This window comes from Myripristis murdjan, chromosome 13 (assembly GCF_902150065.1).
Source record: "Myripristis murdjan chromosome 13, fMyrMur1.1, whole genome shotgun sequence".
Lineage (NCBI taxonomy): Eukaryota > Metazoa > Chordata > Actinopteri > Holocentriformes > Holocentridae > Myripristis > Myripristis murdjan.
In genome coordinates, this window is record NC_043992.1 from 13,257,213 (window position 1) to 13,275,563 (window position 18,351).

The 18,351-nt window shown below is 41.6% G+C and overlaps 1 protein-coding gene across 1 annotated transcript in view; it reads left to right on the plus strand.

Moving 5' to 3' along the window:
• The first annotated feature begins 2,941 nt into the window (after positions 1 to 2,941).
• Positions 2,942 to 18,351, plus strand: part of clcn2c (chloride channel 2c) — a 162,942-nt gene continuing 147,532 nt past the window's right edge. The window contains exon 1 of the mRNA XM_030066320.1: positions 2,942 to 3,192. Within this exon, the coding sequence (XP_029922180.1) occupies positions 3,142 to 3,192 (51 nt within the window). The 5' untranslated portion in view covers positions 2,942 to 3,141. The remainder of the gene's footprint in view (positions 3,193 to 18,351) is intronic.

An 18,351-nucleotide genomic window follows, 5' to 3' on the forward strand; every position in this document is an offset into this window, starting at 1 on the left:
AGTGCAATTGCTGAAACCCGAAAAGAACATTTACACAAGATATGAGGTTAAATTACAATGGCTGCAACTTTCAAACAAGATTCACACAAAGGTGAGGTGTTCTAATGATTAACCTGCCACAGACGCACACACACACACGCACACACACACGCACGCACGCACACACACACACACACACACACACACACACACACACACAACATTGTCTTTACGGGCACATGTCTTTCTGGGCTCGAGTGTGTATTCAGTGGATTTCCATCCCAGGTTGAAACCCCAGGTGACAGCTATGAATAGGTTCCCTGTATTTATTTCACATTGCAGTCAATCCATCCATCACTGCAAAAGAACATCAAACACCTCCACAGAAACACACTCAGTATCGAGTACTTTTGAGGAAGAATGAAATCCAGCCTGTGTTTGACCTCAGAAGGACCTATCCTCTGCTCAGGGCCATCAGGTAATATCTTTAGAGTCAAACACCTCTGAACAACAAAGGGGGGCCTCGATATTTGTGAAAAAATATATATATTTTTATAATAATAGTGCCCTAGTTGTTTACCAGTCCCTGTTGGGAAGTTCTCCTCTCCCTGTTCGTCATGCTGCCTATGTGGTGTGTAACTACTGAGCTCCTTCTTCAAGGTCAGTGTTGTTTTCAGAGTTTTATTTCAAAGGATTTTCTAATATAATAACATTATTATAGACTGAAAAAGTGGACCATGTTGCAAAATGACTTGTCTACCTCATTGCCTGTCATCTAATGAAACTCACCAGTTAACTTCTACACCACTGGCCTAATGCTGATCACAGGTTTTGTTGTTTAGCAGTGATACAAAAATACAATGTTACAACCTAACCTAATGTCTTAACCAAACCTTAGCTTATGTTATGTTATGTCATGTTATGTTATGTTATGTTATACTATGCTATGCTGTGTTGTGCTATGTTATGTTATGTTATGCTGTGTTATGTTATGTTATGTTATGTTATGTTATGTTATGTTATGTTATGTTATGTTATGCCCATAATATCAATAAGTTTAGATGTGCAAATAAGTTTGATTGAGGTTAAGGTTATTTATCTAGTGACCTTAACATTTATCTTTACTATTTACTGTTAACTTTTCCCTCTTCCACCAACATACCAAGAGAAATTCCTTGTATGATCTGAAGCTACTTTGTCAATAAACCTGATTCTGATTCTGAAAAAAAGGTTAGGCAACTAAAACAATTTGGTTAAGGTTAATAAAAAGGCATTGGTCAAAGTTAAATAAACACTTGAACTGAAACCGAAGACTTCACAGTAGAAAATTCCATCTCTTTCACATCCTTACGTTGCACCGTGCAACTTGACAGTCAGACTATTACTCTTGTTCTGTAGTCGTGCTTCCATCATGCAATGCTTTCCTGGTGAAGAAGCATATTTATCTCTCTTTTTGGGCAAAAGGCATTATCTGCATTTCACTTCACAAGGTTTCTGGAGACCAGGCTTGTGTATCATTGGTGTCAAGACTTAATAATTCTTTTTTTTTTTTTTTTTTTTTTTTTTAACTTGCAGGCATGTTGCATCATGTCCTAAAAGTTCCCTGCTTTGGCTCTAGAATGGTTTTCAATGCTTTATTGAGCCTCTGTGAAGATTAGTACAATGCCATGATGCAAGTCTAGACTGGGGGCCCATTATCAGGGGCCAAGACACAGCAACTGGTTTCACCCAGGCATGTTGACAATGCCTGTCCAGTACTTTGTCCACTTGTAACTTGTCCAACACTGTATCCACAACAAAGCCGGTTCTGGCCTGGTAATCGACGTACACAGCAAATGGGATTCCTTCAGTGAGAGGAAACCAAACTTTCATTGTTGGGGCGACTTGACACAACAAACTGTGGTCCAGTTCCAGGTGAGGCTGTGCCAAACCAGCCAGAAATAACCAGAATAAGAAGGAAGTCTCATCATCATCGTTGTCATCATCATCATCATCATCATCATCATCATCATCATCATCATCGCCATCATCATCATAGCCAGTCATGTTATTTTTAAAACACACATTTTGCTTATTTTTATTCTGTGTATTTCCCCTTTTCCCGGTTTCCCCTTTTTCATTTTGCTGTTTTATTTCTATCCACATGTGTTTTGTATTGCTTACATTTTATCCATCTTGTAAATCATTTTAGGATACCTCTGTTTTGAAGTAGTAAGATAAAAGACTATTTTGTCCTCAAATAACACATAACTGTCGCTCAAAAACATTGTCTCTGATTCATTAAACTCATTAAAAAACTGTTCTATTTTGAAATGTTTTGACAGAGTTTATTTTTTTCATAGTCATATTTGTTATTAAATTTAATGACATTATGGGCACTTTTTTTTTTTAAATGACAAACAATATTACCAAGACCTTAAGGAAAATAGAAATGAGAGAAACAAATAGGCCTAATGGTTTATGCATTCAAGATATTTTGAGATTATTTGCAATGAAAAGGTGTATGTGTGTGTGTGTGTGTGTGTGTGTGTGTGTGTGTGTGTGTGTGTGTGTGTGTGTGTGTTGTGTTTTTGTTTGTTTGTTTGTTTATGCAAAATGTCCACCATTATAAGCTGGCATAAATCATCATGAATTCATAGCATCATTTCATACATTATAAATCTTTTGTAATCATATAGAACTGTTTTAATCAATATTTTTCCGCATATATTAAATACCTGATTTTCTTTATCTGAGGTTGTTTTCCGCACCTTTGTCACCTTTTACCAACTAGTAGGTCAAAAGCACTGTCAAAATGTTCAACAGTTCCCAAAACAGAGAATATGCTTATGAAAATCACTCTCAAAATCAGTGAGGGCATAATTTATTCTGTGGGCTGACACGAGTCTCAGATGGGTGGGTCGTTTCAACTTCCAGCCACACAAGTCCCGCCTCACAGTATGGATCCTGCTGGAGATTTGAGGCTATAAAATGAAGGAACTTACAGTAGTTGGGACGCATTTTCAAGCCGGAGTTCCCTTTGTGAACTCTCATACACAGACTTCATCCAGACCAATGCTTTAACAACACTCCTTGTACAGAGAGATACATCGTTTGGTCTCATTCCCAAGCTGAAAAACAATTCATCTGGCTGATTTCGCCGGGTAGACACACAGCAGAGCCATGGCAGGGGACGGGACAGACCAGCGGGCGCTGCAGTATGAGCAAACTCTGGTAAGTTTTGACTTGGTGCTACTTTGAACTTCGCTCACCCTGGTCGCGATTCGTGCAGTTGTCTCGTATGCACAAAACTGCACTGAACTCTGTTGAAATTGTGGCAACTTCACGCCGGCTTGCTTTACTGGAACCCGTTCACGTCGCACAGTAGATGTCTAAACATTTTATGAATCATTAGTTTTCGCTCTTCAGTTCGGCATAAATACAGCCCACCAAGCAGCACCTACTAGAATAATATTTCCACTTTTAGACTCAGTTCGGCTGTTATTCCTGCAACTTTCTCACACCAGATGACACGCTTGTGGGCGGTATAAAGCAGTGAGAACCAATTCTAAAAGTGGGAATTTTATTTAAATAAGTGCTATGTGGCGGGTTATATGTCTGCCGAATCGAAGAGTGTCACCCAGTGATTCAGAAAATGTATTGAGTCTTGTGTTAAGGAGAATATAATGTTGCATATAACCGAGACAACACAAAAGGACCGATTTTTAATGGACCTTGGCCTGAAATGCAACAGGACCGCAGTCGCTCCCAGGTGACTGTGGTTTGTGCGGTTGGAAGTCGCTGTCAACAGCAGAGCACACGGCTCAAAGCGGCTTAAAGTCATGGGAATGCATACAGAAGTGAGACGGCGAGCTAATATGGAGTAATTTCCCTCTTTGGTCATACATAACACGTATGAATGTTTTCATTTCCTATAGCATTACAGATAGCAGAGGCTCGTGTTGTCAAAACATCTGGATTTTGCTAGCTCGTGGATTTTGGTCACCTGCATGGAGAGACCCACAGGCCACACTCTGTTCAAAATCTGGCAGCTCAGCGTGGCCTTCTTTGTCACCAAAGCACGCAACTATCAGAACAAGATTTAAGAACTCAGTTGAATCTTTGAAATACACTGGTGAATTCGGCGTACAGCTGATCCACCAAGAAGCAGGTGTTTCAGTAAAAAAATAACTTTTATTACCCCTTTACACCCACGGTACTTCTCCATCAAAATACACCATGGTGGGCGGTAGTGAGCACAGTGAAATAATTTGATGAGTTGAAAGTTTATTCCATTTCAGTGCTGATTTTTGCTCTCTATATATGCCGAATTCATAAGTGTCTTATAACAATGCCGTAAAGGCTCTAAGTTATGTTTTTGGTGCTGTGGAGATTTGCTGATAACCAAGGCAGCGCTAACATGCCATATTTTTGAATGGACTTTTGGCAGGCTGTACTCTCCATAGAAGAGAACGGCACGTACGGTGGCCAGCATTTGGCAATAACTGTTGCTCGTCTGTCTGCCCTCACAGATATAAAATGTCTTGTCCATGCACGAAGAGGATGTTCTCATTTTGAAACAAACAGTACAGTGGTTGGAGCTATTGCATTTGAACCACAGCATGTGTGTGTGTGGGCTGCACTTATATATTGCCCACTTTCCAACAATAGTGTCTTCATTGCTGTTTAAGGGTGCTGAGAGAAGTCAGTGTAAAAATAACACACACACAGAGAGATAGTTGGTGAGCTGTTTATTTGAATAATAGGAGTTGTAAGGTGAGAAACCTGATGCAACATCTACCCGTGTCCATGGGGGCCAAGCGTGCAGGGCCCCATGGTTCAAGTGTGAACCGTCAATGAATTTGTGGTATGGCATAATCATTATCTCAGATCTGTTACCTTGTGTCTTACATAACAAGTCAAGGCAAGCTGTTGAGGAAACTGCACTGCTTGGACAAGAAATCAGAGGAGCGGATGGTCTGCTATTGGACCTGTTCTGTACAGCAGGGGGCTCTCAAATATTTTCATGTGACAGACCCCCCAGCTGACAAAGTTTCAGGCCCAATGGAACCCTATTTAACACGATTTTGTCCTTGGGACAAGGATTATAAAACAAAACAAAACAAGATATATATATTTAGCATTGAATAATATTCCAACTGTGCAGAGATAATAGGGGGCATGGTGAAACCTCTGATTTAGAATAATCTTTCTTGTCCATTCTCGCAGGATGGTAAATTAAATTTTGTGAAATCACTACAGAATGAGCACGGAGGAAGTGGACTGCAAGTTGAAGTGTGTGTGTGCACAAGTGTGTGTGTGCATCTTGTTGAACTTTCCCTGACAAAACTTCTGTCAAGCCTAGAAAATCCGCTATTTGAAGGGACTAGTTTTATAGGCCTGCTGGACCCATTCAGTGGCAGCGAGGCTTTAAATTAAGAAGAGCCACAACTGTAACACTTCTTTAGGCTTGTTTTTCCTCCTCCTGAAAAAGTTTCTTTGTAAAGAGACTCCCCTCCCTCCCTCCCTCGCTGTGCTGTTAATCTGTGTGTGTGTGTGTGTGTGTGTGTGTGTGTGTGTGTGAGGGAGAGAGGGAGAGAGAGATTACACAACGTGCGACCCGCTGATTCAGCGCTGGACGCTCTGTCACCCCGACGGGGTCTCGTGCTCGGCCCTCCGGCTTTCTGAAAAGAGGTGTGCGAGCAACTCTCTCCTCAGAAAGCACCCCCTCCCCTGTTTGACCCTCAATCCAATCTGCCTTTAATAGGACAACCATATTACCAAAGCGTCTAAGGAGAATCTAATAAAAGTAACTTGATCATGAGAATAGACTCAGTTAAAATAAACAAGTCTTCTTTCTCTCTCTCGCTCCCTCTGTCTCTGGCCCCCTCCTCTCCACCCGCCACCCCCTTCCATGCCGTGGGTTGTAGTAACATGGTGTCTTTGTGCGATGTTGGCAGTGCTGGTGGTTGTGTGGGTTTGTTGCGGGCAGTGGCTGTTGAAAGAGGCCACTGTAGTTAAGCGCTGAGAGAGGCTGAAAGGCTGGTGAGAAGAATGCTCGCCGGGCCATGATGAGTAAGGAGTGCTGGCTAAAACCCCGTCAGTTTTTACATATTGCCTGTTAACATTAGCCCGATACATCAGTCTGTTGATACAGCCTGCCAATACCGGCCTTTTAACGAGACTGTCGGTGTCCTCCACCTCCGATATGATGCAGTCTGTTTGCATTGATGCATCATGACTTTGTATTCATGTGTAACTGATCAAACGGAGCAGTTTGACTGGTTCCCACACAAACGTGCATGCATGTGCTTTCGTTACAATCACCCTGTTTTTTTAGTGTCCTACCATCAAAATGTTTCAAAGCCTTCTCCATTGAGACCAGAATAAAATTCTGCATGAATTCAGCATGATTTTAAGCCACGAGACAGTAAGTTGGAGTATTGGCACAAAATTGTTGCAAATAGGCCTAGAAGCTTCAGTCCAAAAACATAGGTATCAGTATCTGCTTTCAAAAAACTAGTGCTTATTATAACACATTATCCATACATTAGCAATAAACCACAAGAGGCTTTACACTGATTTCACAATATCTTAATAGGCACGCCCCCCTTTGACCAAAGAGCATGAAAAGTTGATCAGCTCTTTCTTGACCCATGACTAACCTTTCTGCAAAGTTTTCTGCAAATCCAGTCATAACATTTTGAGATATCCTGAAAAAAAAAAGAACAATCTGATGGAATGGGGCTGCAGGTGTGTTTCATTTACTGTAACATAAAATTAAATCAGAAATGAACTATCACATGGCAAAAGATTGGACACTCGTAAGTATTTTTCAGCGGCTTATAATGTGACTCGGTCAATCAGAACCAAGCAGCAGAACTGTCACTTATTTGAAATCATGTTTGATACTGGTTGCCAAAGTTTAAAAAGAAGTACGTGGTTGTGAAAGAAGTGTGACGCAGAAGAACTTGAAATTGTTTTCTTTTCCGTCTCGTCCCCGTCACCGCTTTTCTCTATCATCCTGTCCAGTTGAATTCCTGATAGCATTCGTCCTCCCTTTTCCTCTCAATTTCCCTCTTCTTCTCTCTCATCTGGTGCCTTCCTTTTCAGTCACAATGCGCACACACACACACACACACACACACCCACACCCTGTCCTTGGTAACGGCGTTCTCTTGTGGCCATTTATCCAGAATCCCCATATTCCGACATCGGACGAGGACAATCGTCTCTGAGATTACATGCAGTTTTGCAAGGTGTGTGTGGGCGCAGTCGTTGAATTCTCCTCGTGCCATTACGCCTGCGACGCCCCCCTCATTGCCAGGAGTCTTGATTCGTTGAGTTTTATGGTCCCTCTTCTCATCCCATCCCTGATGTACAGACAGTAGATTGTCATGCCTTCCCTCCATTCTCAATGGCTGACTTTGATGGCTTGTTATTGTTATTACCTGGCCTTGTGGCTCTGCCTGGGTAATGGTGTGTATATGTGTGTGTGTGTGTGTGTGTGTGTGTGTGTGTGTGTGTGTGTGTGTGTGTGTGTGAGTGAGGTATCAGTGGTCTGTTTGGCAGCTCATAATCAGACAGGCTTGTGATGGTGTGTCAGTATTGCCCATGTTCCCCTTGTGTTTTGCGTGTGTGTGTGTGTTTGAGAGCAGAATTGAGGTTCTCCAGCACTGCACATAAGGAATGAGGTCACTGGCAGAAACCAATTCACAACATTGTGTCTTATCATTGATCAGGGCTGAGTACTGGCACTGATTTCCTTGTTTGATTAGATTGTGATTTATAAGATTCAACACTAAGTTTGATTCCCGTATTGATTTAATTAGTCAATTAATTTAATTAGGCTTTAGGGTTAGGGGGAGGGGGGAAATTATCTATTCAGTTAACAAAAGGTCTTTGTTTTGTTTTGTTTTTTTTTGGGATGATTTTTATGTTGCCATGTTGACCCTGAATTGACACCTCCTTATTTTTGGCACATTTTAATTTTATTAAACATATAAAAAATATTAGTTTTTAGAAAGCAACAGATGGTGTTGTAAATAATTCAGACAAACATTTATTTTGGGTCTCTGTATTGTGGGAATCAAGCCTGTCATCACAGTAATTAAAGACTGGAAGAAAAAACAGAGATCCATGCTGCATCTCCACACTTGACATTAAGTTGAGGATAAAGATGAGTTAAACATAAGCATGTGGCAATTCAACGAACATGCAAGCCCGTATTGCCCATATCAGGATCAGGTTACTCAGGGAAAAAAAAAATCCCATGGCCTGCAATTAACGTTAAAATCTCAACGTAAATTTGACTGATATGCTCATTTGGAAGTTTGATTCCGTTTTTTTCCTATAGTCCAGTGTTTTAAAAAAAATTGCTATATGTACTGAATCAGCAAGTGAATACAATCAGCTTATGGGGCGCCTCTTCCAATTCCCATCCCTAATGTTTTTTTTTTTTTTTTTTTTTTTTTTATACAAAATGCATCAAGACATCCACCTTTAGGCTTGATGGCACTGCCGACATTGTTCATTCATTTGTTTAAAACATGTAATTTGGTCAACTGAGCTTCCATAGGCTAGTAGTTGGGCTGAATAATTAATCAATGCCATGTGCAATATTGAAATAGCAAGAGCTGAATGTTTTTGAGAAAGGTAGAATTTGTGTCAAAATACCGTTATAAAAGGATAAGCATCAAGGACAAGCAGTTTTTTATATTCTCCAGATGTAACACAACATGCTTGTTTGGTACAGGCTGCAGCCAAAAAAATCACAGCGTCATTGTTTTAATAATATTCCACAGAAATCCTTTATGAAAACCCTGTATTTTTCCTCTGATTCCATGTTTGACACGCCCCACTAGCTGCCCCAAAGTTGCTGTGTGATTGTAGACTTTGACATGACAGCGCCGTGACATAATGGCGATCGGCCCAGGCTGTTTCACAGGCGCCGCTGCTTTATGGCTGGGACCGCTAATCCTCTAATGATGACCCCTACACTTTATGGAGAGAGCTATAAGGAAGTGAGGGAGCTGGGTAGATAAGTGTGGAGACTCAATAGCGAGCGCGTGCATATTGCTTCCTGTGTTTGTGCCTGTGCCTGTGTGTGTGTGTGTGTGTTTGTGTGTGTTGTGTCCATCTGTCTTGCTGGGACACAGGGTAATTTGTAACCCAGTGTTATTTGCCTGCTGGTCTCCTTGCTGCGGTAATCAGGCTTTATGTTGCCGCCACCCTGTTCGTTTGATGTCGGCCCCACGCTGCCATGGTGGAAATTTCCCTGCACTCGTCCCCTCCTCTTCACTCATCTATTCTACTATCACTCCATCAGGCTTTGTGCTTGATGATATCTTCTTTTGCGAGGCGGGGGAGGTCAACAGCTCCTTGACCTGTGTGTGTGTGTGTGTGTTTGTGAGAGTGTGTGCCCTGCACTGGCTGGAGAAAGGGGACCTTGCATAACATTTGTTCAGACTTAGGTATTGAATAGGCTGGCACTGGCTGCAGATAAGCATCAAAAGCCCATAGCGTCTTTTCTTCTCTCCCTCAGCAACAAAAGATCAACACTCTTTACACCCCCCCACCTCCTATATGACCAGTCCGACTGTATTTACTTTTTGGACAAACAGCCGTGATTGATTTCCTCGGTGCGGAGGAATCTCGGGGTATAAACACAAACATTTGCACAGGGCTAAAAAGAAAAAAAGGAATCATCCACTCAAAAGTCAGCTATTGGTAATAACAGTGAATTTGACAAACACTGTCCAAGCTGCAAGAAATGTTGACCGTGTCCGTAAAGTGAAGGGAAAGACGGAATGTGCTTGTTTGTTTGGGTGTGTGTGTGTGTTTCTTCTAAGCGGGGCAGTGAATTGATCACACGGGCTGGGTTTGTTGATGATTAATCACCCGAAGAGTGTGAGTGTGCATGTGTGTGTGGGAGAGAGAGAGAGAGAGAGAGAGGGAGAGAGAGAGAGAGAGAGAGAGAGAGAGAGAAAGGTGGGGGTCTCAATAAGCTCAAAGGGTCAATAGATGAACAGAGGAGCCAGTTTAAAGTGTCGAGGCATGTCTCATGATTAGTGGCTTACAATTATTTCCTCCCCCCTTGTGTCCTTAACAAATATGGATTGGAATAGAGAAGGAAGGCAGGAATTGTAAGGCAGCAAGTAGATTCGAGTCCAGTGATTACCCTCACTTGGGCTGATTAATAGCTGAGCACTCAGCAGAGGAAGGTCGATATGGGACTCAAGGGAGGGAAAGCCACAATTTGAAAATCTTTTCCTTTATCTTAGATAGATATTCACTTTACCGGCCACATGAGATAGAGATATTTGCTCGGAAACCGCTGCTTTAATCCAGCCATTGTAACAACGTGCTATGTTTAAGGCTTTTTATTGCCAACATTAATAGTTAGAGCCGCTTTAATATATTTTGTTTCCCAGAAGTGATTTAAAAATCACCATGTTAATGTTTTGTGATGTGCTCATCAGTGCTTAAGATTAAAAAAGGAAAACTAACAAAGTTTCTCAGGAAGGTGTTGGGCCACCGTGAGCTGACAGGACAGTGAACAGAGATTCTCCAAGTCCCTGATTTGATATTTTGTTGGTGGCAGAGCGTGCTTTCTTAACACATCACCCCAAAATACCTAATCAGTGTTCAGCTGGGTTGAGATGCGGTGAGTGTGAAGGCCACAGCATCTACATCATTTTCATCATCAAGCCATTCAGTGAGGCCAGGTGCTCTGTGGATGGAGGCACTGTCATCCTGGAAGAGGCCCTCCCATCACGATAGACATGTTTCATGATAGGATAAATGTGATCTCTCAGAATAACTTTGTATTGATTTGCAGAGAGCCTTCCCTCGAAGGGGAAGAGGTGAAAATGCCCCTACAGCAAAACAGGCCCCCTCACTGTAGGGGTCCACCATTCAGGCCGGTAGTGTTTTTTTGATGGAAGCCACACATGTACTTGCCAACTTCTCCAGAATATGGTGAAAGATGACTCATCTGACCACATCACTTTTTTTCCGCATCTCTGTAGACCAGAGCCGCTCAACTGTCAAATGTGCGTTTGTCTTTGTAATGGCAGCTTTATGCACTGCAGCCCTACTATAATATCCCTCTGTGTGTACAGGATCTAATGGAAGAATTGTGCCCCATCCCTCCAGTAGAGTTCAGAGATTTCTGCCAAGCAGCACCAAACACCTTACTAAGACACTGGACTTGGTTTTTCCTTTAATGTCACACATCTGTATATCTCTAATGTTATTTACAAGTCCGTTCTATCTAATACAGTTGGTGCATGTGTTGCAAGGGACATGTATCACTGTTGTCACCCACAGCAGCACTTCAGTGTCTGGTTTCAATCTTCATTTTTGGTCTCAGCAACACTGTGTGGACTTCCCTTTCCCATTTTAATACACTCATGTATTTCTCAGACGCTTGCGCAACACACACACACACACACACACACACACACACACACACACACACACACACACACACACACACACACACACACAGTTGTGTTGCATGTGCCTATACACCTATACACTGCCAGTGTCAACCAAGTTTTTAGTCACACACACCCCCTCTGATTGAAAACATGAGTATTAACACACAGGGCTCACACTGGAATTCCTGGAATATCCTGGACTTTTGGGAGGCATATTCCAGACAGGCAAAGCCAAGGAATTCTCTGGGGATTAAGGAATTGTGCAAATTTACAGGAAGATAGTAGAATGCATCCTCTGACTTGTTTCATTTGATGGTTTTCAGCCAAAGTGAAGTGACAGTCCAACTGTTTTGGAAAAAGTTTGTGCACAGACCAAGAAGGAAGAACATTTTTAGCTCATGGGCAGGAAAGTCATGGAAAAAGTCATTGAATTTTTACATCAGGGCCACAGTAGAAACCCTGACATGTTTCCATACTCAGGTTCTGTTATTTGTGATGAGAACTGACTAGACTCCTCTTACTCCTTCTGTGGGAGGTCAGCTAGCAAATGGACAAAGTCAGCCATGTGACCTTGAGGTGACAGTGTTCCATGACAAAGAAGCTGACTCAAAGTTGACAAATCAGTGGATGTTCAGTTTGCTATCAGCCGCATGCATGAGTGTATGTGTGTCAGCTTGTGTGCATTTGACTGTGTATGAGCGTCTGCTCTGAGATTTCACTGTAAATGTTTTGGTGCTGCCTTTATCTCAAACAGGCTTTTGATAACGCGCTTTGTTCGAGGTATCAACTGCCTGTCACGAGAAAGGACCAGAGCCGAGAGGGAATACAGTCACACACACACACAGTCACACTCCATTACATGATCACGTTGCCTCACGTGTCCTGATCACCCATAACAACCATCCAAATTTTTCCCAAGCCATGAAAAAATTGTTTCACAGCGCAGTTGCCTCCTTTTTAAGCACCCTTCACCTCCTCTGGATAATGTGTCTGTGCTGCACCGGTGATGCTTAAAAAGCTTTCTGAGTGTCTGCCTAATTGTTTACAAGGCTGTGATTGTGTGTGTGTGTATGTGTGTTTGTGCACCCCCGCTGTTCTCCCTTTAATAAGTTGAAAGCTCCATAATGAATAATAGTGAGCTAAAGAGAAATGGCCAATGGCGGCTTGGCGAAAGGCCTGACAGACCCGACTTATTCTGTTGAATATCAAGTAAAACCCTCACTCCCTTTCTGGTCTGGTCAAAACTGCACTCTTTCTTTCAATGTCCCTGTGGTTTCTTGTACACAGAGGAAAGATGGCTTCAATTCTATGTTGTTGAAATGAAGTTAGTTAAAGCAAAAATTAACTTTGTAGAGTGTGAGGTTGTACCTGGGAGATAGGAGTCCACATGGTGCTGAAATATTCTCATTAGCTGCTTCGTGCTCCCCTGGGCTGCTAATCCAGAAAAATATATTTGTGTTTCTTCATTCACTTTCATAGCACAGCAAAACAGCTCCCAAAATAACATTTTTAGCACATAAATGAAGGTGAACAAAGCGGATTATGACAATATAAAAAAACAACTCCCGGTACCCATTTTTTCCCCCATGTAATTACAATTATTTGTTTATGTACCATCGTGTCATTTCTGCCTGACTCGAGACTAGCCTGCAGAATTTTCCAAAAGGTGTTACCTGCCGGATTGCTATCTTTTCAATTCAAGTAGGAAAATAAAATTTAAAGAGACGTTTTAAAAAAAAAAAGAAAAAAAAGAGGGTACTGGATGTGTTTTTTTGGGCTTTGTTCATGTTCATTTATGTGTTTTTCCCAGTTTGGGATCAATAAAGTATATCTATCTATCTATCTATCTATCTGTCTATCTGTCTATCTGTCTATCTGTCTATCTATCTAAAAGTGTCATTCTGGGAGCTGTTCTGCTGCACTGTGGAAGTGAGTGAGGAGTTAGAAAGTTTGCTCCGTGCTCCCTTAGATTAGCAGTCCAGGGGAGCACGGAGCAACTAATGATTATATTTCACCACCATGTGGAATATAGCACCCAGATAACTATACAACCCAAAACTCTAATAACATTAATTTTGCTTTAAATTAAACCGTTTTCTGCTGTCTTGGGATGAGAGATATTCAGTAGAGTGAGATGGACAGATGCAAACAGTCAAATCACTAACTAAGTGCTAGATTTTGACTTACATATTGGTTTATGATACCAGTATTCGGGTTTGATTATGTTTTATTGATAATCACATGCCAGCTTGTTATCCCCGTATGTTAGGATGGAGGTTGCCCCCTGACCAGCGCTAGTTAATGTTTTTATTATGATTATCAGTTTTATGTCAGAGAGTCAGTGGGAGGACTGCAATGAAAGCTGCCTCTCTCTGCCTTAAATAGCTGCTTACTCATGTAATAGCAACGTTTTTAAGTCTGACTTTCATCAGAGAGTTTTAAGTGCCCCACGATGGTCTGAAAATTGCTGGCAGGAGTCACTTTTTGATGCTAAAATGGTACAAAAAATGTCAAATTTTAAGATAGACACTAAAGAAAACATATTTGAAAACATAGCTTTCAACCTTTGGAAACTGTTATCAGTGTAACCCTGCTAAATGTGTGAAAAGGTCCAAAGGTCGTGTGTTTTTTGTGACACACACGTTCACCCATGTCTTGCGTGGGCAGATGCAGGAATAAACTGGCCACATGCTGGTCACTAAAAAAAGATTATGGTGTGACTCTTCACCCCTCCACTCTCCTAATATTGGGAAACGTCTCGGTAGTCTGCCACACACGCACACACACACACACACAGCCAGGTTGATCCCCCAACTATCAAGGCATCCATCTGTATTATCGTCGCGTTGTGGTGTGACAAGATGAGCTGTGGTGCGGCCAGCTCTTATCTGCTGTCTGTGCTGATGTCCACATTGGGGCCGACTGTCTGCGTCACTCTCTGAATCCACACTCTGTCATCAGCACATTTTCCTCCGGTGAATGTCTAAGTTCACGCTGTCCAGTCATGATCGGCCCTCTGCAGCAGCATCCATTTTCAGGAGCCCATAATGACATCAACACATCAGTCCATTGTTAGCGTGTTAATTTTTTTCACATGTAAACAATATGTTGTGCAACACAAAAAACACATTGACCACATGTTGATTAAGACAGCAGTTTCACATAATTTTCAGCTGTGTCTTTGTCCAATTGAATCCTTCTAAGGTGACCTGTGAGCAACAGTTAATATGTATACAAAATGATTTCCTTAAAAAAGCAGGATCCATATAAAAGTAGTGCTGATAATAATTAATCATATACTGAACGCACTGTAATGGTTATTATATAATAAACGTGCAAAAAAGCAAAAGCACCATAGCAGGGGAATTTGGATAGACAACCTCTTTTTTTCTGCAGTGGTCTGGCTTTCAGAAATGTGTGGAGTCTGAGCATGATCTGAGTTGAGCCTCGCTGAAGCTGAATGATCGGATGTCTTTGCATCATTGAAACATAACTGTTTTCATACGCTTTAAGTTCATCATTAACAAAAACGTATGAAAAGGCGACGCAAAGGAAAGAGACAATGAAAAATAAACACAATGTTACAATGAAGATACAGTTTATTTTGGTTAAGATAGTTAACTAACCGGCTGGCTACAGGTGGTGGGTGTCAGTTGATATGGTGGTTGAGATCTGAATGGAAATGCGTAGAGCTCTGCTGTGCATGGCGTCTATTAAACAGAAGCCTGACAGCGTTCAGCCGCTAATAGAGTTGATCAGCATGATGTTTGGCAGCCGAGGCTGATTGGTCCCCGCTATGACAAAACAGAGGAGAAGATGAAACATGCTTTCAAGCAGCAAACACTGATGATCAGGCATCACAGCGCAGTTTCGATATAAGTTAGGACACAAACGTCCTTGCATGCCACCTCACGGCACTGCGCACATTTGTCACTATGAGACACTTGGCATTTTTCTTACGTGCACTCTCCCACTTGTTCTCTTCCCCCCTGACTTGAGCTCTGCCATGTTGACTCATCCTGCTTGTCTTGGGGTTGTAATGAAGAGAGAGCAACTGGTGTTAATGAGAACCGGCCCAGAGCAGCCAGTAGGAGCAGAGGTGATGCATTACAAATTCATCTCTCTCTCTCTCCTGAGGTTTTGTGTGATGAGAAGTTGTGTGATTTGCAAATATCTCGGTGTCAGCAATTTCCCTCTTCTTCTTCTCTCTTCTCTTCTCCTGTGTGGTTTTCTTCTTCTTCTTTCTCTCTCTTAGATCATGCCAACCTGCAGACAGGCTTCCCAGTCCTGTCTACTGCTATTCAACCCCAGTTGACCCCAGCTGCCCTTCACTATCTACTCTATCTACTCTGTTTGTTGAACATAAAAACAGTGTATCCTACTGGACCTTGCAGCTATTGTCAAGGACGATTTGATTTTGATACTTTTCCAGCAAACATTTACAGGTTGTATAGACGTTGAAAACTTGTCGAAATCTCACAGTGAAATGAAAACTGACACGTCTAATCATCCACAGCTGCTACCTGCATTATTTTTTTGGAAATCAGGACCTACATATCTTTCTGATTGCATTTCAAAACATAATCCAAAGGTGTTTTGATAAGATATTTTACCGCAGGGTCCGAAGCTAGCACCCAGTCACTCGGCAAATGCGAGTATATTATGTCAGTGGCGGGTAAGCTGAACCATTTCTGCAGACACACTTTCATGTAGAAATCAAGCTGGTGAAAAAATGGCCTACAGCGGTCATAGAGTACAAGACCTCAACTCCCACAAATCCTTGCACTCACTAAGCTACTCTGATTGGACGCAGTCTGCTTTCAGCACCAGTCAAACACCTGCTAGAAAGGCATTGAGCCTAATCTTAGCTGTCTGCACACACTGCGAGGATGAAACATGCTTTACAAAGCATGCTCGTGCAGTTCTGCAGTTTTCATTTTCAAATTGTCAGGAAAAAATAGCGTTAGTTGGTTAATTTTTTTCATTCACCAAGCACAGTGGCCGGTGACTAGCTCAACATAAACTGTAAACCTAAGGGGCCTTGCTTGCTCATGTCATGCATGTCTGCCAGGTGCTTGCAGCATCAGTTACACTGCTTCTAGAGCGCACAGCTAACAAGAAAGATACAGTCTGCATTTCATGGTGCATGTTGTCTCTTCCTGTCTTGTGAACACGGTAACAGAACAATATATGATAGCAGTTTCATGCTTCATGTTATAGAGTAGATGATGTCATGAGATTTTTGTTGTCCTAAACCTTGCTAATGTGGAATGCAGCTCGGGTGTAGACACTGACTCAAGGCCATCAGGAATAGCCTTCAGTCTGGAATGTGGTGTAGTGGATTTTTGACCCTCCACAGATTGTCCTTTGTAGCAGTTTCCAAAATGGCTTGAAAATACATCCAAAGGAAGAGAAACATACTTTGCTGTGGTGTGTGTGTGTGTGTGTGTGTGTGTGTGTGTGTGTGTGTGTGTGTTTTCATTAAACTTTTGACCTTGTTCATTAACTGGGTCTTGTTTCTATCTGTAGTAGCATAAATGAGCCCACCCACCTTACATAGTCCAACTTAATTATATAGATTTTCAGAAAAACAGGGCAAGTAAATGGTAAATTTAAAGGACCATACCAGTGATTTTTGAATGTTTGGCCTGTTTACTACAATTTAGCTACACTTTACATAGCAACAAACTATTTTGCAAATCATACATGGGGTAATAAAGATTTCACAACGTATAATCAAAATCCCTAGATTTTTTTTTTCACTTGAATTTGAATTGAAGTCGTTGCCTTTTGTATACCACAGAACAGATATTTGGCTGTATAAAACAAATTTTTCCCTTGGACAAATACCTACTGACATTTCACTCTGTCCAATTTTAAGTCAGCAAAACTCAGCAGTGCTGCTTTTAGGAGAACTAATGTGAACGACTTTTCTGCGGTGAATACTGGTATTAGGAAAAGTTTGAAGTGTCTGAAAGTGAATTTCCATATTGTAGTGGAATGAATGGAAACAGATAGCACATGAATTATTAGCAGGAATGTGGAGTATACACATTTTGTGTTCAATATTATGGTCCTTTTAGTCTAAGGACACATTATTCTCTTGTTTTTAATCTTAAAAACTGGCACAATCCATCACTTGTTTGCTGCGTAATGCTTTTCAATCATTTTAGAAAAAGAACATTTTCCAGTTCTTGGAGCTAAAATGCTACATTGTAAGGCTGCCATAGCCTCAAAACAAAGTTCACAGGTAATAGTACCTGACGCAGGATGCCCCTAAAGTTTCCCAGAGGGGGTGTTGTAATTTACTAGAAATTAGTACAACCAGTACATGTAAAACAGTGGCTGTTCTCATGCCAGGTTTCATTCTCATCTTCCCATGTATTCTGGGCTGAGGTGTTGCATTTTGGGGCCATGTGGAAACAAAACAAACTAGACAAGACGAAAATATGTGCTTTCAATAGATTTCATCAGGCACCTTTTTAAAGATGGCCGCTTTCTCTGCTTCCTTTTCTTTGCCTCTCCTGACACAACACCCCCTTCCTCCCCCCCAAGCTTTGCTTTCTTTTCCTTTTCTTGCCCGTGTGGGGAAAAAAAAAAAAAAAAAAAAGGTTTGGTTAACTATGTCCAAAATAAAACCAAGTTCAGACATTTCAAGGTTGCTTGGTAGACCTTGTGGGTGTGTGGGTGTGTTTGTGTGTGTGTGTGTGTGTGTGTGTGTGTGTCTGTCTGGCTTAAGGATGTACTGACCAATCCCATGGCTCTGTTCTTTTCAATTTCCTTCTCCAAGTCAGTGTACTCTTTCAAGGAATCAGAAGATGAGTGTCTTTCTCGCCTGTAACTGTGAGCTTGCAGGAGAGCTGCAGTATTGGCAAATGTGTGTGTGAGTGTGTCTGAGTGTGTGTGTATAGAATAGATGGTTTATGTAATGTGATGTGACAGCAGGGAG